This window comes from Magnusiomyces paraingens (genome assembly GCF_902498895.1).
Source record: "Magnusiomyces paraingens strain CBS 517.90 genome assembly, contig: contig5, whole genome shotgun sequence".
Taxonomy (NCBI): domain Eukaryota; kingdom Fungi; phylum Ascomycota; class Dipodascomycetes; order Dipodascales; family Dipodascaceae; genus Magnusiomyces; species Magnusiomyces paraingens.
In genome coordinates, this window is record NW_022474071.1 from 1098675 (window position 1) to 1126061 (window position 27387).

The 27387-nt window shown below is 37.3% G+C and overlaps 9 protein-coding genes across 9 annotated transcripts; 7 read left to right on the plus strand and 2 right to left on the minus strand.

Annotated features, from left to right (window-relative positions):
* Window positions 1–168: 168 nt before the first annotated feature.
* SAPINGB_P006012 (uncharacterized protein) lies at window positions 169–5391 on the plus strand (the record flags this gene model as incomplete). Its single annotated transcript, XM_032000726.1, has 1 exon — window positions 169–5391. One exon carries the CDS (start codon window positions 169–171, stop codon window positions 5389–5391), a length of 5223 nt encoding a protein of 1740 aa, XP_031856617.1.
* Window positions 5392–7413: 2022 nt separating this feature from the next.
* SAPINGB_P006013 (uncharacterized protein) lies at window positions 7414–9141 on the plus strand (the record flags this gene model as incomplete). The annotated part of the gene is made up of 3 exons (XM_032000727.1): window positions 7414–7809; window positions 7870–7936; window positions 7991–9141. 3 exons carry the CDS (start codon window positions 7414–7416, stop codon window positions 9139–9141), a joined length of 1614 nt encoding a protein of 537 aa, XP_031856618.1.
* A 501-nt stretch (window positions 9142–9642) lies between these two features.
* On the minus strand, window positions 9643–11175 carry SAPINGB_P006014 (uncharacterized protein; the record flags this gene model as incomplete). Its single annotated transcript, XM_032000728.1, has 1 exon — window positions 9643–11175. One exon carries the CDS (start codon window positions 11173–11175, stop codon window positions 9643–9645), a length of 1533 nt encoding a protein of 510 aa, XP_031856619.1.
* Window positions 11176–12212: 1037 nt separating this feature from the next.
* SAPINGB_P006015 (uncharacterized protein) lies at window positions 12213–13775 on the plus strand (the record flags this gene model as incomplete). The annotated part of the gene is made up of 2 exons (XM_032000729.1): window positions 12213–12255; window positions 12472–13775. 2 exons carry the CDS (start codon window positions 12213–12215, stop codon window positions 13773–13775), a joined length of 1347 nt encoding a protein of 448 aa, XP_031856620.1.
* Window positions 13776–14272: 497 nt separating this feature from the next.
* On the plus strand, window positions 14273–15814 carry SAPINGB_P006016 (uncharacterized protein; the record flags this gene model as incomplete). Its single annotated transcript, XM_032000730.1, has 1 exon — window positions 14273–15814. One exon carries the CDS (start codon window positions 14273–14275, stop codon window positions 15812–15814), a length of 1542 nt encoding a protein of 513 aa, XP_031856621.1.
* A 2485-nt stretch (window positions 15815–18299) lies between these two features.
* SAPINGB_P006017 (uncharacterized protein) lies at window positions 18300–19409 on the plus strand (the record flags this gene model as incomplete). Its single annotated transcript, XM_032000731.1, has 2 exons — window positions 18300–18575; window positions 18729–19409. 2 exons carry the CDS (start codon window positions 18300–18302, stop codon window positions 19407–19409), a joined length of 957 nt encoding a protein of 318 aa, XP_031856622.1.
* A 232-nt stretch (window positions 19410–19641) lies between these two features.
* Window positions 19642–20664, minus strand: SAPINGB_P006018 (uncharacterized protein; the record flags this gene model as incomplete). Its single annotated transcript, XM_032000732.1, has 1 exon — window positions 19642–20664. One exon carries the CDS (start codon window positions 20662–20664, stop codon window positions 19642–19644), a length of 1023 nt encoding a protein of 340 aa, XP_031856623.1.
* A 2606-nt stretch (window positions 20665–23270) lies between these two features.
* Window positions 23271–24296, plus strand: SAPINGB_P006019 (uncharacterized protein; the record flags this gene model as incomplete). Its single annotated transcript, XM_032000733.1, has 2 exons — window positions 23271–23831; window positions 24042–24296. The coding sequence occupies 2 exons, from the start codon at window positions 23271–23273 to the stop codon at window positions 24294–24296; spliced, it is 816 nt and encodes a 271-aa protein (XP_031856624.1).
* Window positions 24297–25809: 1513 nt separating this feature from the next.
* Window positions 25810–27239, plus strand: SAPINGB_P006020 (uncharacterized protein; the record flags this gene model as incomplete). The annotated part of the gene is made up of 2 exons (XM_032000734.1): window positions 25810–25869; window positions 25950–27239. The coding sequence occupies 2 exons, from the start codon at window positions 25810–25812 to the stop codon at window positions 27237–27239; spliced, it is 1350 nt and encodes a 449-aa protein (XP_031856625.1).
* Window positions 27240–27387: the final 148 nt, after the last annotated feature.

The window sequence follows — 27387 nt, forward strand, 5'->3', positions numbered from 1 at the left end:
TAAAAAAAAAATATTCCGGTGGCTTTTATTTCTTTATTTCTTTATTTCTTTATTTCTTTATTTCTTTCTCTTTTTCTTCACCACTTTTCAACAATTTAAACAAAAAATTTTTTTTTCAACTTCCTTATATATATAATTTTTTTATAAAAAATTTATATTTATTTACAAATGACCATGCTGTCAAATCAGTCAAGTACTGACCCTCCGATTGACATGACAGGGTCTTTGTCTTCATCAAGTGCGTCGTCTAGCGACCATTCATCAATTTCGGCCTCGGGCACTGACTCCTTTGTCTCCTCATTAACTTCCTCGATTCCACATACTCCAATAACTCCAACAACTCCAATGATTCCACAGCATCCACAGGCTCAACAACAACAGCTCGGCTTGTCCAGGAAACCTCCAATGCTCTATTCTCCAGCAAAATCCTTAGAAGCTCCACCTATTCCTCCTAGGTCACCAGGACGTGTCAATTCAACTACCCAGATCCGCCTGTTGGACCGTGACAAGCGTTACTCTACAACATCTGCAGCCACAGTTCCACCATCTCCAATTCTTTCAAGCTCAGGAACTACAACTCCAGGATCTGCATCTTCAGATTCTAAAATGCTCAAGCTTCAGCAACAACTTGCAGCTCTTCAAGAACAAGCTCAAGCTCAAATTGAAGACGATACTGAGGCTCCTCCTTCTATCGACAGTACTATTCTGGACGATAATAATCATTCTGCATCCGTGGCTTCGGACGCTGCATCAGCTGCGGCTTTACAATCGGCGTCTAGCCTTTCTTTGGCTGAGCAACAACCACATCACCCTCCGCTGACTGCATTATCTTCGCCGTCGTTGTCGTCCCTGCAACCACCACCAACAGAAGCACCAACAGTACCAACATCAGCAGCAGCAGCGGCAGCAGCAGTACCAACAGCAACATCTTCTTCAGCACGTCCAGTTACCTCGCCATTGTCCATCACCTATCATCAAACTAAACGGCCTCCCCCACTGGAGCCTATCCCCCAGACCGCTCCATTGGCACCTACTCTGCATTCGGCCCCTCCTGCACTTATCACTCGGCACCACTCCATCCTCTCGCCAGTCACCCCTTTGGAAATTGGCCATTCTTCTTCGGAATCATCATCCCCTGCTCCTCCTACTCCTCCAATGCAAACCCATACAACTATCCCTCCAGTGGCACCACTTTCAATCCATTCTTCATCAACCCCACCAACTCTTCCTCCAAAGTCACAACATAGGTCACCTTCTCTTAGACTACTACGTAGCTCCAATAGTAGTACGGCTTTAAGCTCTCCCGCAACACCAAAAACTCCTTTGTCTCTCAACTCACCTTCCAACAATCCTAACAGCACCCATGGTAGCTCTCTCAAAACTGCAGCAGCAGGTTTAGGTAAATGGGCCGTCGCAATTGCCCTAGTAACTCATAACAACTCTGCAGATTCTCTCCCAGTTATTAAATCGTTGCTTCCTGAGGAATCTTCGTTTTTTTCTTTTAGTAAAGATGATACTCAAATCATTAGTTCTTGTGCACTGCCTGAACCAACTCCAAACCTTGATTGCACTGTTACCAATTTTTTTTCAAAACAAGCTGCCGCTAATTTAGAAGGACCTTCCATTAGCTCATGCACGTCTCAGTTTCACTCTTTTAGGTTTGAACCGTCGCCAACAACGGTGATCCCCTCATCTCGCTTTGCTTCTGCAAAATCTCCTTGGGTTCCGTCGTCGCAACCTTTTTTCCCCATTACTTTGGCCTCATCCTCTTCCTTAGCCGCTGACAGATCTTTGGACACAAATAATCAAACTTCAACCAAACGGCCCGATATTTATGGCTTTGTCTTAGCCTCCACTACAGTCACCAACGAGGGTGTTGTTTTCCAGGATTCAATTGTTATCCTTTCCAGACTTAACTACCCACAGCTTTTCAACGCATGTTTGCAGGTCATTTATGATGTTGCAGGTCGTCCCAACAATGACTTTTCAAGAGACGACGAATATAAACTCCACATTATAAACTCTGCCATTTCCGATATGACTACATGGCCTGACCCTAAGCCTAACTCAACTCTTGAGTTGGGCTTTTTGGGAACCATTTTTACAGTGTCGATCCCGCATCACGAGTCTGTTCCTCTCCTTGGAACTGTTGATCTCGATTCTTCTTCTGCTCATTTCCATTCCATGGGAAGGAATACTCATAAACTTTATTCTCTCTCGACAAACTTTTCTACAAATAACATATCCACCAAAAAACAACCAAAGCCTACTGCATATGCATCAACATCTAATCTCACTTCTACAGAGTCTATGCTCGACACCAAAACGGCAGTTCCAGCTGACGCCCCAGTCATCACTGCCTCCGAGCCCTCTGGAACTTGGGATTACATAATTAATTACATTTCTGACATTGCTGATATTTATCTCATCTACGAGTATGTCCTTCTAGGTAAGCCTATTGTGGTTTATGGTAATTCTCCACACTTAGTTTCAACTTTTATTTCGCTTATCTTGGACTTGATTCGACCTATCCCATACGGAGGCAGGGTCAGAGAATATGTGACGCCTCAATGCGCACCCCTGGATTTTGAGTCTGGTATCACCGGCATCACCAGCCCCTTTTTGCTGGAAAGTATTTTCGGCATATCTATGGATTCTGTAGGCAACATGAATACCTCTGGAATTTGTCACAGTACTACCAGTAAATTGTCCATTTCCCGCAACAAAAATATTTTGCTTTTTGTTTTGTCTCCAAACGCTAAGCTTATCGCCTCGCAAAAACATGCTGCAAAACTGGCCACTGCAATTTCTATTGGTTCTGGTTCAGCTTCTAATAATAATTATAACCTTGCTCTCAGTAAGCAACACATTACTTCTCCTTATTTCTACTACCGAACTTTTCACAGTGGTGTTGGAATTTTACGGAGACAAAACAATATTTGGACTTCTTTTGCCAATTTTGTAATTATTTCAAGTCCTACTATACCTCCTACTATTACAGCTGATACAGCATCTACCGCACATCGCCAAAATTATCAGACTGTTGCAAATAAGCATACTTCTTCTCCAACCACCTCACCTAAAAAAGCGCATCCCACCTCAACACCTTCAGCAAGCTCTAACCCAAATGGGAATGGCCTCATCAATAAGTTTTTTTCCAAATTTGGGTTATCAAAGCGGCAATCAGTTGTTTCTCCCTCTTCACGATCTACGCCGTCACCAAATACTTCGACCAAATCCCATAACTCTAGTACAAATTCGAGTTACAAAACGGTCCCAGTCACTAACTCTACCACTGCTGGATCATCGCAAGGTAAAAATACTCCAATTGTTACTATTCTTGAAGAGCGACCCCGCACAGCTAGTGGTTTTCATACAAGCCACGCATCTTCTAATAATGCTACGCTGAAAATTCAGCAGCACAACTTCCAGCAACAATTCCAAGAATCTGCTTCTCAATTAAAGAATAAACAGCAAGAAGAACTTAATATTACTGCTCGTGCTGCTATGCGCCGGTCTATTACCCATATTACCAAGAATGGTCGACTACTTATTCCTGAGTCAAAGTTTGTTGCTCAAATTACCCAAATGTCAGCATCAGCGCTTCAACTGGCAATTCCCAAGACAATTGAATACGTCATGGCTGTTCGCGAATCCAAGACTGGAACAATCAGTCCTGATGAGATTGCCAAAATTTTGGGCACCCCTAAGACCATTGATTTTGCTATTCGCTTTCATTTTGCTACTCTTACTTCCCGTTTCCTCGCACCGCTCTCTTGCTTCCTAGAACCCAAGATTGAGATTGGGGATCGTAATACTATTAACGGTGGCTTAAGCCCCATCATGTCTAACGTCGCTGCCTCTTCTTCTGCGTTTAACCTGACTTCTTCCTCGGGTAACAATCTAGTTATTCCTCATCAAGGAAGCCGCAGAATGAGCATGGAATTATCCAATAGCTCACGTCGTGTTTCTTCAGGTCGCAGCCCGCTCAATACAGGAACCAATAGCGACCTTGAAAGTGACAGCGAATACATAGGCCGCTCTAATAAGCCACGCGTTACCAGTAGTAGCAGCACCGCTACTATCACCAGTTTTAGCGCTTCCACTGACAAAGCTAATAAAAGTACTAGTAATGGCTCCACAGTTGCCAACTCTAATGCATCTAGCACTGTTTCTGCGCCTTTGTTAAATTCTACTCCCTCCAAGCCTTCTTCCTCTTCAAGGCATGTAAATGGAACCACCCAACCCAATGCGCCTACTCTTGCAGCACCACCTGTGCTTCATTCTTCTCAGGGTATCACACCTCCAAAAGAGCGCAAGAAGTTTGGTAAACTTGTGAAAAGTTCTTCTGTTGGTCAGAGTGCTAGCACTACTAATCTCACTCAGAGCATGTACAATCTGACATTACCCACTATCAATGGCAGCGCATCTAATGTTGCCCAATCTTCTAAAAGGTCCGGCAAACCCTCTCAAAAAGCCAAGGCTGGAAAGAAACCCAATGGTACTGGCTCTCATACCTCCGATGGCTCACCGGGCACTCCACAAAAGCCAAAAAGATACTCTCTTCCTCCTACGCTTACTCTCACTCTTAACAATTTAGATGATGATGAGGACTACTTTGCTGACTTACAATCGTTTTATACTCCTACTTCTGGTCCTGGGTCGAGTACTACTTCTCCCCACGCCCAGTCAATGTCTTCTGGATCTGCTGAAAAAGAAAAAGCCCACCATTCTTTTTTTTCTTCCCGTCGTTTGTCGTCCCACTCTCGAAACAGTAGTGGGAGTAGCTCTAAAGGCTCACCGAGCAATAGCAAAACTACCCCTTCTGTTTTTGTTCAGCCACCACCTCCAGCACCAAGCACAAGTTCCCATTTTTCATCTGGTCCTGGAAGCCATGCTGTGTCTTTACTCCGATCCCTTTCTGGCCGCAGTACTTCTCGTAAGAGTAGTAGCGGCGATTCTAAGCACAAGCATAGTTCCAGTGGCGATGGAAATAGTATACCCAGCATGATCACCAATAGTCCACGTGGTAGTGTTATTTCTTCGGTTGTTCCTGGATCTGGAGCAACTCTCATGGATGATTCACGCCGTGCTAGCAGCGGTTCCAAGCGTATTAGTCTGCGTCGCGTTTCATCCATTTTTGACTCGTCCACGTCATCACACACTGATCGAGACGAGGATAAAGGATTTGACATCAGTAGTGCACTGCCAGTTACAACATTTGGAACATCAGTTGACAATAGTGATAGCACGTTAAGTCATCATCATGGTACTGCTGGTAATGGTGAGGAACTGGACGACTTTAAAAAGCAGGAGATTTACAAGGAGTTTATGAATAATGTCAACTTTGCCAACTGGCTGAAAATGACACATGCTGAAGTCTATAATTGATGACACAGTTTCATTTCATCTTTGCATTTTATTTTCAAATTTTCTTTTCTTTTTTTTGTATATTGTTTTGCATTTGAACAAAAGTCATAATTACATATTCACAAAGTGAAATTTTGCTTTCTTCCAAAGACCAATTTTTTTTTTATTAACAAACTATATATATATAGTTATATATACATATATGTAAGTTTTTAAAGTCGAGTTGTAGTTAAAAATCTGATGAAATTTGATATTGCTGTAATTAAAGTACATTAAAACGTGATATTTAATAAGATCCAGATATGCTGTCATGGTAATTTTTTTTTCATTTTATCAATTTATTTGTCTTTCATCGGTTTGTAAAATTAAAAAAAGTTGAGATAAAAAGAAACACTGGTGAGAAGAAATAATCCACTTGGTATCGAATCTTCAAAAGATCGGTGTTTCACCGACCATTTTGATTTTAATAAAAAAAAATTGTATTTTTAGAATTTCTACAAGAAAATAAGTCTACAAAAAATAAAAGAAAAGAAAAAAAAAAAAAAAAAAAAAAAAAAAAAAAAGAAAATAAAGAGAATCCCTTATACTTATTAGGTTTTTATTGGTGATGAATTTTTCATAATCAGAGATGATACAAATTGAAGTAACAAATAAAAAATAAACCCATAGAATGAAATAAAGATATAATTATATCTTTATTTATGCTTATAAGCATACTTTAAAAATATACCTAAAACTTTAACAAAATCTAGGTATTTGAATGTTTTACGGATCCAAAAAAATAAAAAATAAAAAATTTCAATAATCTGGTTTTAAATAGAACTGCGTTTCAAATATCGGGAAATCTCCGAGAAAAAGTTAGCTATGGTGAAAGCAAGCTTTTATTGCCCTCTAATCATTGTGGATATCGAAGAAATAATTTTTGATGAAATAAATAACAGAATGAAAAAAATCAAAAATCAAAATTTAAGATGAAATTTAAGAGGTTTTGTTGATATGGTAATGTGGAAAAAATGAATTTCGGAGTGGAGAAAAAGGGTGAACAAGGTCTAAGAATGTCTTTTGTATTTCCAAGAAATCCTAACCTTTTATATATATACTTTTGTAAAATATATAATGATTGAATTTAAATGTAAAAAATATATCGCTTTTTGTAAAAAAAAATTTTAAACATAATTTGATTTGAACTTTTTTTAAAACCCATGGATGCTTTGTTGTATGAATTGAAAGAAAAGCCTAAAAGCTTTGATGGTAAAACAGATATTCATACTTGCAGAAATAAAAAAAAAAAAGGTATATTAATTATATTTTTTTTTGAAAAAAAATTTAAAACTGTGATATAAATGAGGATATATATCTCATTCGAGGTAATTGTTCATTAGGGGATCTGCATGTTTTTTTTGAACTATGATGAAAAAAATGGACCCTTTCCATTCCCCAAGATTTTTATGACTTGCATGTCAAACCCACACCTATCAATAATCATTGAAAAATTAATAAAAAATCATTTTCTTTGTTTTTAGATTTTTTTTTTTTTTTTTTTGGCAAAGATTAACAAAGATATTCAAATTATTGGCCGGACTTTTTTAGTTTGAAGTTAGAATCTTTAAAAATTCTCTTCCTACACATGCAGCCGCGTGCCGTTGAATATTCAGACGACTCAGGGGTAAAAAAAAAAAGAAGTCATTGACTATCATCGCTAGGTAATAAAAAAAATGGAATAATAATAGTATACATCAGGCATCAAACCGATGACTTTTTTGAACCATACACCGATTTGGATTTGGGTTGTATTCTAATTCAGTAAATGTTTGTGCCTGATTCATAAATTCCCTCTGATGTTAAGCCTTGCACATACGGCGTAAAATAAGTCATTGAATATATTACAGCACTGAGATATTGGAGTTGCTAATCACATCGTTTTTTATGGGCCCTGTTTTTATTTTGAGACAAAGCCAATAACCAAAAAAAAAAAAATCAATAAAAGTAAAATATTTTAGAATCTTTTAAATCGTTGGCAATGGTTTATGTTTTTTCACGACTATGAGCTCGGCTATAAACCCCCCTATTCGTGATCATTCGAGGACACCAGTTTCCTCGAGTACAATACTTAAAGATAACACAGATACCAAGCCGGCGATCGGGGGTGGCGGCGGCGGAACTATTAGCACCAACACTAGTACCACCAGCGACAGTGTACTTTACATAAAGCTTGATCGCTGGATTCAAGAAGCCAAAGAATCACTTTCCATTGCAGGGCCTATTTGCACTGATGCTAATTCGCTTCTGTCCGATGTACGTTTACAACTAGAAAATGCATCAGTACTATGGGCACAATCTCAGTACTTGTACACAGCCTTAACTGGTCAGATAGATACTCTAAAACAGATTCAAGAAAAAGTTACTATCAGTATTACCAAAAGTCGAACGGTATTTGAGGTATGATTAAGACAAATATTTGGAAGAGATTTTTGTATAGCTACTAACATTTGTCAATAGACATCGTTAGAGCTCTTGGATGAAGAAGACAGGAAACTTACAAAAGCATTGCAACTATTAGAATCATGTAAGTTGGACACAGCAATAGAATATGACAACTTGAAGAGGAGTTTTAAAATAGCCGAAGAAAATGGCGCAAGCAAGGCTAATATTCCAGAAATAAGTTCAGTTGTGGCACGGAACCTACGAAGCTTTGTTGACGAAGAAGCTGTTTCCCAGCTCAAAAATACTACAACAGCTGCCATAGACGTGATTCAGCAAGCTCATGCTGATACTGATAGCATTGTGCGGAAAATCTCCCAAAAGATTGCTGCTTTTTCATGCATGGCAGTTCCACAACTAGTTGAAAATATTGAACGGATTGCGAGGACGAGCATTGGCTCTGGAGAGTGGAAATCAGGAATTGAAAAAAGGTTAGAAGAAGCTCATAATCAAACAACAGAAGTGGCAACTCATGCTCATGCAATGGCAATGCTGTTAGAGTCACTAGCACGACACTATGACCAGTGTATACAAGCAATGGAGATGTATATGGATGTGGAGGCACGAAGGAAAAAACGGGAAGGGAAAAAGGTAAATGGTGATGACGGCTACGATGATTTAAATGACTTGGTTCTTGTTTTGGAAAACGATTCGCAGGAACTTGTTGGTGTGATTGATGAGCTGCAGGATCGGTTCAAAGATATCGAAAGTTTAACAGGAGAAGTACAGCATTTCCAGATAGAATTATCAACTGGAATATACGAAAAAACGAAAAAGACTTTTGAAAAGCTAGAAAAGTTTGGTAAAGAAGAATTACTACAATATTTGGATGAGCTACAAGAATACCAAGAAAAGGTTCAACCAGTTAAATATTTAGATGAAGAACTACAACGACAGGTAGAGTATACTGCAGGAATCGGAATACCACTACGTGAAATGAAATCTCTTGTGGAGTATTATTCTCTATTTTGGATGTCATATCAAAGACTAGTTGTTGAGATTGAACGGAGGCGTCGTTTCAAAAATCACATGGAAGCTTTAATTGATGAAATGACTACCAAGGTTGAAAAAATGCTAACGGAAGAACTAAATATGAGACAAGATTTCTTCAATACAGTATCAAACTTTTTGCCAGGAGATTTATGGCCCGGTCTGTTGGAGCCTCCGCCGTTTGTTGATTTTGTGCCCAATGGAGACTGGGAAACTCCAGAACTTGACAAGAGCAGTTTGGATGTGGCCTTAGATGTGTTGAAACGGGAAAGCAAGATGACAAAAAAGAAAGGCAGTTAAAGCTGATACCTATTATTTCATATTGTTATTTATTTTGATTTATTTTAATTTATTTTGATTTTTTTTGATTTTTTTTGATTTTTTTTATGTTCCATGAAATCATGAGATTTCATTTACACTCCATCTTTACATGTAATCTGGATAAATTTTATGAAGTGATTGTGCTTGTGACAAAGTACTGAGATATGTTTCTGTAAGTAACTAAATTACCTAAAAAGATGATTTAATATAACAAAAAGTAACTTTTTTTTTTTCGAAACTTCACCTTTCTCCTTTCATTTTTTTCAGTTTTGATAAATCTTCAAAAATACTGTATTGTATTTCTTTTTTTTTAGTTATATTTAGGATTTTATTCAGCATTGCAGTTTAACCCCTAAAAATATTTTAAAAAATTTTAATGGAATTATTTTAACAAAAAAAAAGTAAAGCTAATTTATATTCATTATTATATACAAAATAAATTGATATTGAAACCACCTATATATTTGAGTGTGTATGATTTCATTGGTAGGCGTCTTCTAGTTGACTGAACATAGAAATTGTTTGGTCAATGTCAAGGTACTGGGTATTTCTAGATTCTCTAGTGCGGATGCTAAGCTTACGGTCCTCCATTTCCTTATCACCAACCACAATAATGTAGCTGTATCCTTCTGAGATGGCACGTCTAGTGCGGGCTCCCACAGTTTCGTCAGCATCAAAGAGATCGACATTAAAGTAGCGGGAGTGAAGAAGCTCTGGAAGAACAATGGCATCTGTGGAACCAGAAGTTGAAACGCTTGGGTATGTATATTTAAAGTTATATTTGCCCGAGAGCTGGGAAAAGATGGCTGAAGCGTACTCGTGGTGACGAGAAGCAATGGGGATGATAACTGCCTGGCGGGGATTGAGCCAGAAGGGCCAATGGCCATTGAAATGGTCGATAAGAATGGCCATGAAACGTTCAAGTGAGCCAAAAATAGCACGGTGAATAAGGACCGGGGTTTCCTCGACAGGAGTAATTGCGCCGGTGGCAGAGTCGGTTGTAGAAGAGCCGGTGACGTATTTGAGATGAAAGTTTTGAGGGAGCTGGAAATCAAGTTGGATAGTTGCAGTTTGGTGTTCTTTTCCATTGTTGTCCTTGACAAGAATGTCAATTTTAGGGCCATAAAAGGCGCCATCACCTGGGTTAAGTTCCCATTCGCGGCCTGAGTTGTTGAGAGCTTGTTTTAGGTTTTCCTCGGCCTTATCCCAGACTTCAAGAGAGCCGGCATAAGACTCTGGTCTAGTGGAAAGAACAAAACGAAATTCATTGAGTTTAAAAACAGAATATGAGGCTTGGATCATTTTGAGACAACCCTCGATTTCAGCTTGGATTTGGGAGGGAAGACAAAAGATATGACCATCATCTTGGTGGAATTTACGAACACGAGTAAGACCGGAAAGTGCTCCGGATGATTCATTACGGTGAAGAGGAGAAAAATCAGAGTAGCGAATAGGCAAATCACGGAAAGAATGGGGGTGTTTAGAGTACATGACGCAATGGCCTGGGCAGTTCATTGGCTTAAGGCCATAGATTTGAAGAGCATCTTCATCAGAAATAGGTCCTGTATGAGTATGTGGCTCAGAAGGAGTGGTAGTCTCAGGAGTTTCTCCCTCGGAGGTAGTTTGTGCAGTGGTATCCTTGTGATGTTGGGCTGAAACCTGGAACATATCATCCTTGTAGTGTTTCCAATGACCAGAAGTTTTCCAAAGATCATCTTTGTAAATGAGTGGAGTGACTACCTCCTCAAAGCCATAACAGCGTTGTTGGGCACGCATGAATTCGACAAGTCTATTAAAAATTCGGGCACCATGTGGGAGAAAAAAGATTGACCCTGGTGACAGATGATCAATGACATAAAGTTGCTGTTTATTGGCAATGGTTTTTCCCTCGTTTGCTATGGAGGTTGCGTTCTTTTTAGAAGCTGTGGACATTAACCGTGCATACAGCCAAGCAGCAGGTTTAGTTGTTGAAAAGACCGCTGGCCTCCAAAAAGCCGATTTAATGAGAGACATTTAACTTAGGAGGAGGAGGGGGTCAGAGAAGCGTTGGTAGTATATATATATATATATATATATATATTGAGGTGGATAGCGAGGGATTTGGAGGGGTTTGTTTGTGGTAAGCTGGTGATAGAGCCCTGAAAAATCTTAGAGGAGTGGATTTGTTACATGTAGATATGTAACACAATTGGTTAAGTCTTAACTGTTAAATATTAAGTTTTAAATATTAAGTTTTAAATATTAAGTATTAAAAAATTAAATACTATGTTGTAATGCTTATTTGGCAATCTGTTGCGGCTTAATAGTAGTAGTAGTACTACTACTAATAATTATTATAATAATAATAATAATAATAATAATAATAATAATAATAATAATAATAATAATAATAATAACTGCTACTATTGCCTTTTGCCTTGGTGGTGTCTGCGCAGGCTGCTGCTGCTGCTGCTGCTGCTGCTGCTTATAAAGTCAACTGTTGTCTGCCACAGCCAGCCGCCCCCTTTGGCTTTTTTTTTTCTTCTTCTTCGCTTTCCCACCACCACCAAAACTCCTTTTTTTTTTTTTTTTCTCCTTTTTTTTTTTTTTTTTTTTTTTTTAAGACTCATCATTACCACCACCACCACCACCACATTCATCATCATCATCATCATCATCACAATTCCTAACAAGATCATTTGGAACAACAAACGATTTTAGAACAATAGATTACAGTTTTTTTTTTTTTAGAAAATACCCAGGCATTTCAACTGCTCAATAATCAAGGCCTGTTCTTTTGAAATAGAACAAGTTCTACCTTTATACTTGGATCGCGATCTTTTCTTATCGGAAATTGCTTTTTCCATACCATATCTTTATTTCCTTCTTGTCCTCACCATCGCCTAAAAAGGAAACAAGGCTTTCTGCAGAGATATAAAACCCCCTTTTTTTTTTCCTTAAATCTAAACTGAAATCATCAACTTTTACAAAATCAAATCTTCAATAAGTCTTTTTATTATTTTTTTTTTCTCTCTCTCTTCTTTCTTTTTCATATATAGTGTGAGTTCCAGATGAATAGCCTGGACTCCAAAATAGTCATCCTCGGCTCACAAGGTTTGTATTTTTTTTTTTAAAAAAAATTTAAAATTTTTTATCCAAACTTACATCTTATTTGCCAATCCATAACCATGCATGAAAGATTTTCGTTTCCCGTTAAATACAATTTGTCTTTGCATTTAATGTCTCTAACTTAAAGTTGTTTTTCTTCTTCTTCTTCTTCTTCTTCTTCTTCTTCTTCTTCTTCTTCTTCTTCTTTTTCTTCTTCTTTAGGTGTCGGTAAAACTTCATTTGTAGTGAGATATGTCCGCAATACATTCCAACAAGGAAACGCTTCTACCATCGGGGCATCATTTCTCGCTAAAAAGGTTGTTGTTGACGATGATACAATAGTCCGGCTGCAAATTTGGGACACGGCCGGACAAGAACGGTTTCGGTCCATGGCCCCAATGTATTATCGTTCGGCCAACTGTGGTATTATCTGCTACGACATCACATCGCGCGACTCGTTTGAGGCCATGGAGTCATGGATTCACGAGCTACAAAATAATCCACTAGTAGATGACGATATTATGATCCATATAGTTGGGACCAAACTAGACTTGGTGGATGCAGACCCTTCTCTACGGCAGGTTAAATTTGAGGATTGCGTCAATTATGCTGTTAAGCATCTAGTTCGTCGCAAACGTAAACCCACTCGAGGTAATCAAAGTGGCAGGGACCGGGTTTCCCAGTCTCCACATAGGCGACAACAGCAACAACAACAACCCCAGTACCGATCTTCGCATTCACCTCGCCATTACACAGAAAATGACCACTCGCAACAGCAACTTGTCGCAGGATCCGATGATTTGCTGGGTGAGCCTGACCAAAATAGACGACATAGTGTTACAGATAGGAGGCAGCGGCTAAAATCAGAAAGATCAATGAGTACTTCGGCACCCAGTCAAGTCTTATCGCCCAAGTCAAACAATCGAAGAAATACATTTAGTACCCAGCATCAACAACATCAACAGCAGCAACAACAACAACAACAACAACAACAACAACAACAACAACAACAACAACAACAACAACAATTACAATTACAATCACCTTCAACCCCTTCATTAAAACCATATGAGTCACCACCAAGCCATGTGAAACCATATTATTACGACTTACCAGAGCATTTAGAAGATAACACAACCTATGAAGACCAAAGTGGGGGAGGAGGAGGTGATGAGAATGGTGTGATTAGTGGTGGAACTAGTGGTAGTGGTGGTAGTGGGGGTAGTGGGGGTAACGGGAGTGGGTCCGGTGGATCTGGCGATTATGAAGAGGACCTCGATAGCGATGCCAGCAGCGTTGATGAGGCAGAACTAGACTTTGCAATGTCATGCTGTCACGAAATAAGCGCCAAAGATAATAGGGGAGTGGAGGAGGTGTTTCAAGTCATTACACGACGTCTTGTTGACCGGTGGCGACAGCGAATGTACGAGTCATATGAGAAGGAGAATAACAACGATGATAGCTCCCAGCGTCGCGTGAATCTGGGACGAGATAATTTAGAGGTTTCTAACAGCGGGTGCTGCTGAATAATGAATAATGAATGATGATTATTTATGTTTTATCTGAGATGGCGGTGGTCATATATTTAAACGGTGAACAATGACAATAACGATGACAATGATGTTTGATAATGATGATGTTTGATGATTAGGTTTTGTTGCATTTTGGGTGTTTTCCCTATTTTGTTTATTTTTTTTTATTTTTTTTTATTTATTTTCTTTTTTTTTATTTTTTATTTTTATTTCCCCTTTTTTGTCTTTTCTAGAAGTTTAAACACTAAAACACTATAAAATATAAATTTTAAATATTTTAAGTTGTAAATTGTAAGTATTATATATTTAAAGTATTAAGTTTCAAGTTTCAAGTTTCAAGTATTAGTAAATATCCGGGTAACTTACAGCGTATCTCTTTTTTTCTCTGCACTCCCGCCAGAAAAAAAATAAAAAAAAAAAAAATAGCAAATCCCAAACTTTTCAGAATTTCATCGTTCAACCTAAATATTAATCTCACTATACAACAAACAATGACAATTGACCCTTTAGTGGCTCTACGCAACGCCATTCAATCAAATGCTAAGATTGAGCTGCTCTCTTCAGAAGAATACTTGCCAAGTTCTATTCTTCCTGATTCTGAATTAGCTACAGCAAAGTACCTCCATTTCCCTGCTAATAATAACATTCAGCAACCACAACAAACAATACCCCTTACGACAGTGACGCGATATGCCGCCAATAACCAAACAATCCCCATCGACCTGCGTACTGTATACCATGCGTGGTTAGCGCGCGAACTTAAGGTCACAGATTATATTACTCTCTCAAACGAGCGTGGAATTATGAACCTCAAAACAACAGACCGTACAGACCTCTTGACGTGGCTTAAAGACCCGCGCGCAACAAGTGCAAATGTCAAGGATAGCACAAATGGCAGCGGTGCTGCTACAACTTCATCAGGAGCTTCAGAAACTTCAGAATCGGCCAAAGAGACAAACGGAAGCACTTCCAGTGCTTCTGCAAAACAAAGTAAGGAAAATGGTGATGCGCGGTCAGAGACGCGTGTCTCGGGATCTTCTTCTTCCACAACATCAGCCTCAGGTAGTACTCCGGTAAATAACCCACTTGATATTGTGACACTTATCGAAAGCGAGATCCCCAGAATAAGCCCACCAGAAGATTACGGGGTGCAACAGATTTATGACGTGGAGCGTTCGCTTGTTAATCGCAACTCTGTGCTGCACGGAACAAAACAAATTGACTTCTCGCTCATCGCCAAGGAATGTCGCGACCAAATTATTAATGTGGTTCGCAATTCACAACGCTCAAGCCATCATGGTCAATCGGCTTCTCGTCACGGAGCCTCAGGTCGCAATGGATACCCTCAAGGTCAGTACTCGCGATCTGGTGATCCCGCACTGGCTCCTCGGGGAGGCAGTGGGCTCATTAAGGGTCCTGGAAGCAGCAGTAGCCACACCAATTCAGGATCTGGATCGTCTAACGGTTCTCGTGGAAATAAAGACCCAATTATTTTATTGTCGCCATCGACCTCTGCACTGCTAAACATGGGCAACGTCAAGGCGTTTTTGGAGCGGGGTGAATTTGTTCCTTCTACATCGTCGATTGGCGCATCTAACCTGCAGTATATTACACGATACAGCACACGCCTGGCTGGAATTTCTGGGGGTAATGGTAACAGTAGCAGTGGGAAAGGTGGATCAGCAGGCAGCGGGTCAGCAGGCGGCCATGGTGTCAAGGTCAAGTTTCTTGTTGTGGACAATGTGGAGCGATTCCGGCCCGAGTATTGGGACCGTGTTGTTGCAGTGTTTGTAACGGGGCAATCGTGGCAATTTAAAACATACAAGTGGTCTAACCCCAATGACTTGTTTCAAAAAGTCGCTGGTGTATATCTGACATATGTGGGTGAAAGGGTGCCACCGGTGCTTGGGTCTTGGACCAATATTACGGTTGCAACTATCCCCAAAAATGAACGATTTAGAGATCGCGAAGCTGCAGAGCTCATTTGGAACCAGATTGAAAAATGGATGCTGTCTAAAGGCTGGAGATTTTAAAGAATTCTAATGATGATGATAGAAAAGTATATAAATGAAAAAAGAGATTAAGAATATATATATATATATATATTTTAGATTCGTTTAGTGATTAAACATTCAAGCGAGCTATAATCAAGTGTATATTTGCAATTTGCCAATATTAAAAAAGATGTTTGGATTAAGTAAAGCATTTAATTGTGATTACAGTCATTTTATAAAAAGCTTTATAATAAAGAAAGCAAGACAGTTAAGTTGATGGTCTCGATTACATCAAGTGAAAAGATTGTACCCCCTCTATAAAGCACATTGATTTCAGCTTAAAGTTGTGTAGATTGAAACAAAAGATGGCGTTTATAGTTATTTAAAAAGTACTTGTAGTTTTTTTTTTCTAATACTCTAGATCCACAAACCATAATTAGAAACCAAGTACTGTTATTAAAACAGAACACTGATTATATCAGGAAGTTTAGAATGATAGAAATGGATTCATATTCAAATAAGATATTTAAGTTGATATGAAAATAGAATTGAAAAGGCATCTTTAAATGCTCAAAAATTTTAGTTAAGCGATTCCATAATTATGAGATAAGAAAAAAATTGATTTTTAAATAATATGCAGTTAATGTAGATTACCAAAGAAAGAAATATTGATGAAGACTAAAATTCTGGCTAAATATTGACAATTTTTTTATAAGCATCAAAGATTTTCTGATAAATAAAGTTCATTAGCCTAAATGGTGATCACCATTTCCTCATGAGGTTATTAGGAATTTGGATTTGCACTAACTATTAGGGTAAAATGAAAAAGTAGCAAGCTGTAAATGGATAAATTTTATGATTTAGTGAAAATATTCATCTAAAAAGCAAATTAATAATTGTTTAATAAAATAAATGAAATTGAAGTGCGGGACTTCCGAGCAACTGGATCCGAGTATGGTTCAATTTTAGTCGTCATTACCGGGCAAAATTACTTCAAATGACAACTTGTACAGCCCCAAGGGAGTGGGGTTTCCAAACACCATCAAAGACTTGAATTTTTTTTGGCTGTAATTGTAGTAGAAACAGATAGCAAGCATATTATAACTATTGCTAATTAATATAACAGTATCATCAAACTACTTAGTAGTTAAGTTAGGCCACCATATCGACCCCCTAGTTCAACTAACATGGGTGGGAATAGATCAAAGAAACCACCACAAAAACTGGCAAAAGTAGGAATGCAAAAAAGTTCAAACTACCAATTGATGATAATAGCCACAAAAATTATACACATTGCTTATTCCATATGCAGTGTGCACACTGTCACTAGATATTATGTGGTGAATGCCTCAGATTGTATCCTATGAGGTAGATGGTATGGTAGAAGAAGTAGTTTTGTGTATCGTTAGTATTTGAGGATTCTAATAAAGTCTATAATCTACCTGAGACCTTCTTTTTCAATACTATTATTCTTAATTTGATTTCACAAAAAAAACGAAAAGTTAATCTTTGAGTTTGTTCAATTCAAAATGATAAGATATCATAAAAGGGAAAATCAACATGAAAGCCAAAATATTATATTTTAACTAAGAAACTTTGGCACTAGAAGAAGCTGATTAATAGGAAAAAAAATAGGTGTAACTGGTTCATTTAGAGAATGGCATATGTACAAAAAAAAAACTGCTTTTTCATAGTATCGCAATATATAAATAAAAAAATATCTTTTGATTGCACTCGTATGCTATTTAAGAGGAAACATATTCACGAAATCTATCTCAGATGATGGTGCTAAAGTCTCAAATTACACACAAAGAAGAGAAGCATAGAAGTTGTACAAACTTAAAGTGAAAAAGAAAACAGTATTGCTTGGATTGGTTTATATAAATAGATAATAAAACAAGAGGTGGTTATTGCAAGATCAAACAATGTTCATAAAAATCATAAGAGCAACAGATTAAGAGAAAAGGGTTTTATGGAGGTTTGGTGAATTAACAAATCAACCAAATGACTACAGTATTTAGTTTGTATTATAACCAGGATTTGTTAAATTTTAGCACTTTAAAGCCCGTTTTCCATCACATTTAATTCAAAAAAAAAATTTATGGTATTTGACCAATTTGACTCAACTAAAGGGTGATGATTTACCGGTCCAATTGAATCAAATTGAATCTAATTGAATCATCCTGAGAGTCATCGTTATTACACTTATGTTAAAAATCTGTAACTGCAATACATTTTTTGTTTATTTGTGTTTACCTGATGATCGTGTGGTTTGTGTCTAACACATACGGCTGTCAAAAAAAAAATCCGCGCTTAAAAAAAAGTTCTTTTTTTTCCTCCGAACAATCTTTCTTGAGTACCATTTAGTATATTACATTGATAAAAGCTTTTTTTTTTTCCAAGGATTCTTTTCTTTTCTTTCTTTCAATTTCTTTTTGTATCTCTTCATTTTCTAAATTTAATAACTAGACTTACAAATTCAGTTCTTTTTAGACCTATATCCTAATTCTTCAACTAATTTTCGATGAGCAAAGAAACTGAAAATTTTTATGACCCAGCCCAATTTCTTCTTGAAAAAGAAGGAGGTGACCGGACAGTTCTTGTGATCCTCAACATGCCAATTTCTGACTCACGAGCTTGTGAAGTTACGCCGGGTGACAATGGCCGCGAATCCCGGCCACAGGACTTGAATATTTTTGAAAAGCTATGGGCATTTTGCAAGTACCGTGTATGTGCTGATGGAGGTTCCAACAGATTATACTCATATTTCAAGCACGATAAGAAACGACGAGAAAAATTTGTACGTATAACAACTAAGAGATGACAATAAGCAAAAGAAAATGGGTGATATTAAAGGGTAGGGGGAAAAAAAATATTCTAATGTTAAATTAAAATGTGTGCACATAAATGTGTCTATCTATTATTCTTATTTTTTTTTTTTTTTTGTTTCTAGTTACCAGACTTTATTGCGGGCGATCTGGATAGTGCTCGGCCACGCGTGCTCAAGTATTATGCGGCACGCGGAGTAGACGTGATTGGCGACTCTGACCAGTACTCTACCGACCTGATGAAGTGCATCAAGCTTGCAGAAGAACGTTGGTTCAGCGATAGCTCATCACATTCAGTTCCCTTCAAAGTGATTGCTTTTGGAGCGCTTGGTGGACGTGTTGATCAATCGTTTCATTCGCTGCACCACTTGTACATTTCCCAAGAGGGTGGCAATCACCCAGCAGCTATAGAGGCAGCCCAGCAAACTGGGGAAATCGATATGCGTTATGAAAAAAACCGGGCCACAGTGTCACATCAGCTCACCTTAGTTTCTGTGACATCCACTAATGCTAATGTGACTTTGCTTGTTCCAGGTGGAGTTTCTGCAAGAATTTCAACGCCAACACGCGTATTGGGTCCTGCAGTTGGCATCATTCCGTTGAGCGGACCAACGCGACTCACGACGAGTGGATTAGAGTATGATGTGCACGAATGGGCGACGGCTTTTGGGGGACTTGTGAGCACGAGCAATTATTTGAGAGAAGAGGAAGTGCGAATTGATTCGGAGCCGTTGCCAGTGGTGTTTACGGTAGAGATACGGATGTGGTATAAGGATGAAGAAGACAAGAGTAGCGAAGAGGAATAAAAAAAATTTTCTGTGGGTCATTAGGAACAAAACAAGTCTATATAGTGTGTGGGGGGATGATTGATGTAGAAAAAGGTTGTAAAAGATAGAGAAAGTGGGGGATGATGATGATTATGATGATCAAGAAGATTAAGATTGTCTACCAGATTGGGACATTACTCTGGAAGATTTAAATAAAAAAAAATTAATAATGAAGAGAAAAAAAAAAAAAAAAAAAAAAGAATCAAAAGAATCAACAGCAGTAGGATTTAGAGCGAGAAGTGTCTGTAATGTCAACCATGGGACCATCCGACGTTTCTACTGAATCAAAATTAAAAAGCACGTCTCGCCGTGCGGCCACTATACGGTCTGCCACGTAGGTGAAGAGTCTATCGACGTCGATATTTTCCTTTGCGCTAACTTCGAAGCACCTGATTGCAGGTTCCTGTTGTAGTTGTTGTTGTTGCTGCGTTGTCGAAGTACCTGGCTGGAGTAAAGGAGAAGACGGAAGAGAAGATTGGGGTTGTTGTTGCTGCTGATGCTGATGCTGCTGCTGCTGCTGGGATCCAGATGTAAATGTTCTGGAGGAAATGACACTGCCGCTGGAGATTGAAAGAGCAGTAGAGAAGGACTGATCTGAGATAAGATTTGTAGGGTTATTGTGTTCATGATCAATGTCGTATTCATTAACATGATCATGGCTATGAGCTAAGTCATTGGCATTATTATTGGGTATGATTTTAAAATCAATAGGACTTGTGGATGAGGTTTGATAATGTGGAATGGGCCATGGTGGTGGCTGGAGATTATTTGCAGCAGCTGCTGAGTCTGCGAATTCACAAGCTTGTCTTTCAGAAACTGTTCTATACTCTGCTTTATCTATTTTATTGCCAACAACAATCACGATTGGAGTTCTTACTCTTGATGCTGTGACAAAGTCGCGGAGCCATTTGGAGAGGTGAGAAAAGGAAGCGGCGTTAGTGACGTCGTAGACGAGGATGGCGACATCGGTTCCGCGGTAAAATGAGCGTACCAGGGAGTCGAACCGTTCCTGGCCCGCAGTGTCCCAGATTTGTAAAGAAATGGTTTCTGTTGGAGAACTCAGGTTGGTTGGGTCTGGAGAGGTATGGACTTTGGCTGTAAGGAAATCACCGCCGACAGTTGAGCGGTATGCAGAAGAGAAGCGATGGTGGATGAACTGAGACCGTAAAGAAGTTTTGCCGACGCTGGCGTCACCGAGCAGCAGGACCTTGGCTGTTGTCGGGACTGTGGACATGGTATTGTATGAAAGACGAATGATATGAAAGGTTTGTTAGAATTAAATAAAATGAAATGGAGACTGGTAATGGTAATGGTAATGGTGGTGGTGGTGGTGGTGTTAACGAGCCAACGGGTTTAATAAAAAGTAATAAGTGTATTAATTAAAAGGAAAGGTTATTGTATAGTGGGATTTTGGAGAGGTTTTAAAGTGGGATAAAATTAGGGGAAAAAAAAAAAAAAAAAAAGGAGAAAAGCGAAAAGTTGAAAAAGTTGAAAAAATTAAAAATAATTAAAAATAATTAAAAATAATTAAAAATAATTAAAAATAATTAAAAATAATTAAAAATTAAAAATAAATAAAAACATTCGCCTATTTAATTTGATTTTACAATTGTAAATCATCAATCATTTGATATTTTCTAGAAATGTAAAAATGTAGACAGATGTTTAAAAATTAAAGAAATTTTTACTGAAAAAAAAAAAAAAAGAAAAAAAAAAAAATTTCCTCGAGTGCCAAGTTTAAATAAAAGCTTGGTTTATTCTAATATATATATATATATAAAACAGCTGTTTAATCTAAATATTCATATTCGAAATAAAAAAAAAAAAAGAAGAAGACATCTAAAAAGACCGCCTTTATATTTCAAAAAAAAAAAAAAAAAAAAAAAGGACGTGGCTTGAAACTGGTGAAAGAGCACCCGAAAGCGCCTTGAAAATAATTAAAAGTTTGGGATATTCTAACAAACAAACAAACAAAAAAGAACAAGACTTTTAAAGATGATGATGATAATAAATAGAAAAAAAATTTAAATATTTAAAATTATTTAAAAATTAAATATTTAAAAATTAAAAATTAAAAATTAAAAATTAAAAATTAAAAATTAAAAATTAAAAATTAAAAATTAAAAATTAAAAATTAAAAATTAAAAATTAAAAATTAAAAATTAAAAATTGGAACTAAATATACTTTTAAAAATGAAATTTAAAAAGTTCTTTTAAATCTTAAACAAACCAATAAAAACATTGACAAAATATATTTCTTATTCTTCTTCTTTTCCTGTATATTTACCATATATATATTCTACTAAAACATCCAAGAAATAACGAGCGCTTATTACAGATTTAAAAAAAAAAAATTACTTATTGAACAAATAAACAAAAAAAAAAAGGGCGTCCTGCAAAATGAAAGAAAAAATAAAATGGCAGCCTTTAAGTCCACAGGTTAGGGTTTTAAAGTAGATATAGCCGTGCGCATAGTTTAATTTTTTTTTCGTTTTTAATTTTTTAATTTTTTAATTTTTAATTTTTTTTTTTTTCTAAAGACGTTCTTCCTTTTGCAATAATTTTGGTCTGCTGCTTTATTGATGACTAGAAAGCGAAAGCGGGTAGCCAGTCAAAAGAAAATCCAAGAAGATGAAGTAGAAAGTGCGGCTGACGGTTAAAATATTAAGCCCTCTCACCAACGGCTTTCCGCGGCCTATTTAACATTATTTGACTATTTTGAAAAAAAAAAAAAAATTTTTTTTGCTTTTTTTATTTAAAAAAAAGTTTAAATTTTAAAAGTAATTTATTGTTCTTTTGGAGGTTAACATTTCTCAAAAGGTGGGGTGGGGGGAGTCTGTAACAATTGAAAAAAAAAAGATGAGTGAACAAATATCCATAGAAATGGAGTCAAATAGATTTTCGTTAGTTTAATCTATGGTAAGCTTTTTCAACTGCAAAAGTGAAAAAAAAAAAAAAAAAAAGACAGAGTCTAGAAAGGGATGTTTAAAGCATTCAAAGTCTGTTCAAGCAGTAAAGTGTTATTAAAGCTGATAAAAAAAACATAGAACATGAAGTTATTAAAAGTCATGTTGTAAGTAAAGATGTAACTCTCTACGAGTAGTTATAATTTTTGCAATATCGCCCATAGGTTCCTTTTCAAAGCTATTGAAGTATGTGATAAAGGTGTTTTTTTTTTTTTTTTTTGAGATTCAATCAAAAGTCCATGAAAGAAAAGAGACCTTAAACAACAGAGTTTATCTCATTTTGGATAAAGAAACGTTTTGTTTATATAGAATAATTGTTCTATTACTTGATCAGCAAACTATAGCTATTCTAAAGACATTGTTAATCGGAGGTAGATGTATATAGCGACAGTAATATTAGGTGGGAAGAGTTGGAAATTAATACAAATATTGAAGTATTATGAATGGAGAGGAGATATTATTTCAATCAATTTTTAAAAAAAAAAAAAAAAAAAAAAAGTAAAACCCTAACCCAAATTAAAAGAAACCGTTTTGAGAAGGAAAAGTTTCGGGTTCAATACACCGAAATCCGAGTACCGATAATTACCCTAACCCAGATCCTCCACAACTTTTTTTTAAATTTTCATTTTTTATTTTTATTTTTATTTTTATTTGCTCATCACCAACTTCTTCATTTGTATATTTATCTTCATTTCTCCTAATATCAAGGCTTATAACTATTCTATTTAGCTTGTTCGCTTAAAAATCCGTCTCTCGCTTATTAGACGTCCACATTTTAGACTATTTTTTGTTGAACAATTTTGTCGATCTTTCATCACCCCCTCTCTCTTTTTTTCCTCATTTCATAAAAATATTTACAAAAAAAAAAAAAAAAATGGACTCGCCACAAAAACAACAGCAACAGCAGCAACCACCACGACTTCCTCCGTTCAAGGTTTCAGCAGCCCCAGTAGCCTCTTCTACTTCTTCTTCTGTGGTGAGGCCATCGTCATCTTCCGGCTCTTCACCATTACGTTCGATTGATGACGATAGCACAAACAAGTCCAGTGGTGGTATTAGTAGTATTAGTAGTATTAGTAGTAGTAGTAGTAGTAGTCATAATAGCAATGATAATGATAATGATAATGATCCTACAATGTTTCCGGCACCTAATTCATTTCAACGAGCATCATCTTCATCTACTAGCAACTCTCCATCATTAATGCCTCCCCCGTCTTCTTCTTCTTCCTCTTCTTCTTCTTCTTCGTCTTCTTCATTAGGATCCAAATCAGGACGCACACTAACTCCTTCAAAAGGATTGACTCCTCCACCAACATCGACACTGGTTCCTAAATCTGCGGCTGAGGCAGCTAGAGCACGCAACAAGATTGCACTTGCACCTGGACATTCTCCTATGGACTGGGCACGGTTGACCAATAGTGGAGCCAATCTTCGGGTAAGTTAAAAATAAAAAAAAAAGTGTTTATTTTGTTTGAATCATATTTAAAAACGAATCCTCCCCTCCACAATAATTCAATGCATTTTTTTTTTTTGTAGTCCCTATAGTGTATAAAATCTTTTTTTTTTCAATCAAATAACCCTAACCTATTCTAATCTATCTTATCTTTTTTTTTTTTTCAATATCTGCTTTATATATTATAATTAGGGCACAGATGCACCAACACTTCTCATAGTGTCAAAGGAAGAACTTAGCAAACACAATACTCTTGATGATATGTGGACCGTACTTGGAGGCCGTGTTTACAACGTGACACCGTATGTCCCGTTCCACCCGGGCGGCGAGAAGATTCTTAAGGGAGTTGCAGGGCGTGACGGGACTGCTTTGTTTATGAAGACCCACGCGTGGGTCAGTTACGAAAATATTTTGGCCAAGACACTTGTTGGAGTTTATCGACCTTGAGAATTTATGATGATGATGATGATGATGATGATGACATAGTCTTATCTGGGTATTTTGGGTGTTTTTTTTTTTTTGGGAGGGTATATATTTAAATATTAAATATTGAGACTGCACTGTTATAATATAGAAAAAGATGAGGATTTTTTTTTTTTTTTGGTCTTGTGTAGTCTTAATGGAGTGGCTATATTGAAATGAGGATTTTGTTTCCGGTGTTACTGTTGTGGTAATGCTTAGAAGACCGAATCACTCGGGTCTCGGGTCTTTTATTTTATTTATTTATTTTATTTTTTTAATTTATTTTTTGAAAGGCTTACAGGGTCCCCCCTTGTTCTTAGAGCTCCACACCATTTTTAGGAGCCACAAATGGCGGCGCCATTATTACTAAGTGGTGACAAAGACAGGCTTTTTTTCATTTTATATAGTTTTGTGACCCCAACAGACTAATGTATGTCATACGGCTGAGTATATTTTTGTAACAAAAAAAAAAATAAAATAAAATAAAATAAAATAAAATAAAATAAGAAAAAAAGAGCCCAGGGGCACCACCCAAAGAGCCAAAAGTAGATGGAGGGTTTGTAAATAAACGGAAACTGAAATGTAACATATCGAGAAGTCGATAAGAGCCAGCTGGCTTTTAGATGTGAAAATGCATTGGTTTGAATTGTTGGGTTTTTTTTTCATTGTAAATACATTTTTATAAAAAAAAACTTGATTTCTTTTAAAAAAAAAAAAAAAAAAAGTGATATAATTTTAATTTGTGATTTTAATGGCATTTCTAATGATATCGATGTTCTCTAATTCAAGTTGATGCATATTTCTCCGTTGAGGCTTCTTTTCAATTAATCAATCAATTAATTAATTAATTAATCAAGAAAACATAAAAAAGTCCCTTGATGAATCCCAACAACATCCTTCTGTATAAATGAATTTAAAAATAATAACCTCCTCAAAAGTCCCTAGAATGCCTCTCTTTATATATATATTTCTTACAATCCGTTACTTCAAATGCAAATATTTAGCGAATCTCACGTCTGACTTACAAAGATGTGATATGTTGTGTGTTCAACAAGGGGGGGGGAGGTAAGCTTAGGTGTAATAGTAATAGTAATACTAATACTAATACTAATACTAATACTAATACTAATACTAATACTAATACTAATACTAATAGCAGTAGTAATTTGTGTAATGCATGGCTAGGGGAAGGGACCTCGTAGTAGTTTTTGGTGGTAGTGCTGCTGCCTACAAGTAATTGCTGCGTATATACATAGGCCTTGTTGAAAAATTCATCGCCTTACCCATTACGCCATTTATAGGAAAAGTATAAATATTGGCTTTGATCCACCTCTCCCCTTTAAAAAAATCCAATCTTTTACCCATCACTTTTTTTTTTTTATTTCTTAAATATATATCCATTTATATTAAATCAAGTATAAAAAATATATATAGATATTTGAAGAAAAAAAAAACTTCTAAATACATCTCTTAATATCCATTCTAATCTTATCAAACAATGTCTTCCCGTCCTCAAAACGTTGGCATCAAGGCCTTTGAAATCTATATCCCCAGCCAGGTACGTTCTTTTTTATTAAAATATTTTTCTTTTTATTCTTTTTATTCTTATTCTTCTTCCTCTACTAACCTCTCTTAAAGGCTGTTAACCAATCTGATCTCGAAACCTACTCAAATGTTCCTTCTGGCAAATTCACCATTGGTCTTGGCCAAACAAACATGGCCTTTGTTAACGACAGAGAAGATATTTACTCCTTTGCTCTGACAGCTGTCTCCAACCTTTTGAAAAATAACAACATTGACCCTAACTCTATTGGTCGTCTCGATGTCGGTACCGAAACCCTCCTCGACAAGTCAAAGTCTGTCAAGTCCGTCCTTATGCAACTTTTCGGTGACAACACTGATATCGAAGGTGTCGACTCTGTCAATGCCTGCTACGGTGGTACTAACGCTCTTTTCAATGCCGTTAACTGGGTCGAATCTTCCTCCTGGGATGGCCGTGACGCTATCGTCGTTGCCGGTGATATCGCCATTTACTCCAAGGGTGCCGCTCGTCCCACTGGTGGTGCTGGCGCCGTCGCTCTTCTCATTGGCCCTGACGCTCCTATCGTTATTGATCCCGTCCATGGCTCTTACTTTGAGCATGCTTACGATTTTTACAAGCCCGATTTCACCTCCGAATACCCCGTTGTTGATGGCCATTTCTCTCTCACTTGCTACACTAGAGCTCTTGACAAGGCCTACCAGACTTACAACAAAAAGGCTGCCAGCAGAGGTCTTTCTCAGCTCAATGGCCACGTCCCCGTTGGTATGGACCGCTTCGACTACTCGGTCTTCCACGTCCCCACCTGCAAGCTTGTCTCCAAGTCCTTTGCCCGTCTCTTTTATAATGACTATCTTGAGGACCCTGCTTCGGCCCTCCCTGAGATTTCCGATGACCTCAAGGCTCTTACCTACGAGCAGTCCCTCACTGATAAGGCTCTTGAGAAGTTTCTCGTTACTTCTGCAAAGGAAAAGGCTGCCAAGCGTCTTGCTCCTGGTTTGATTGGTCCTACCAACACCGGTAACATGTACACCGCCAGTGTTTACTCCAGTTTGGCTTCCCTCCTGTCTTATGTTCCTGAAGAGAACTTGGCCAACAAGCGCATCAGTTTGTTCTCTTATGGTTCCGGTCTCGCATCGTCCTTTTACTCAGTCGTTATCAAGGGTGATATTTCAACTATTATCAAGAACCTTGATCTTAAGAACAAGCTCGACAATAGAAGCATAGTCAAGCCTGAGGACTACGAGGCTGCCCTTGGTCTCCGTGAAAAGGCCCATCTTCAGAAGGATTACGTCCCCACCGGTTCTATTGATCATATTCGTCCTGGCACTTACTACCTGACGTCTATTGATGATAAGTTTAGACGCGTTTACGCTGTCAAGGAGTAAACAAAAAAAGAAAATTTGTGCTTTTTTTTGATATATTATTATGGGTTCTTTCTGTAAAGTCAGTTTCTTTCATTTAATTTTTTTTTTTTTTGTTCCTATATATATGATAATGATTAATAGAATGGTTTAAAAAGTTGTATTATTAGCT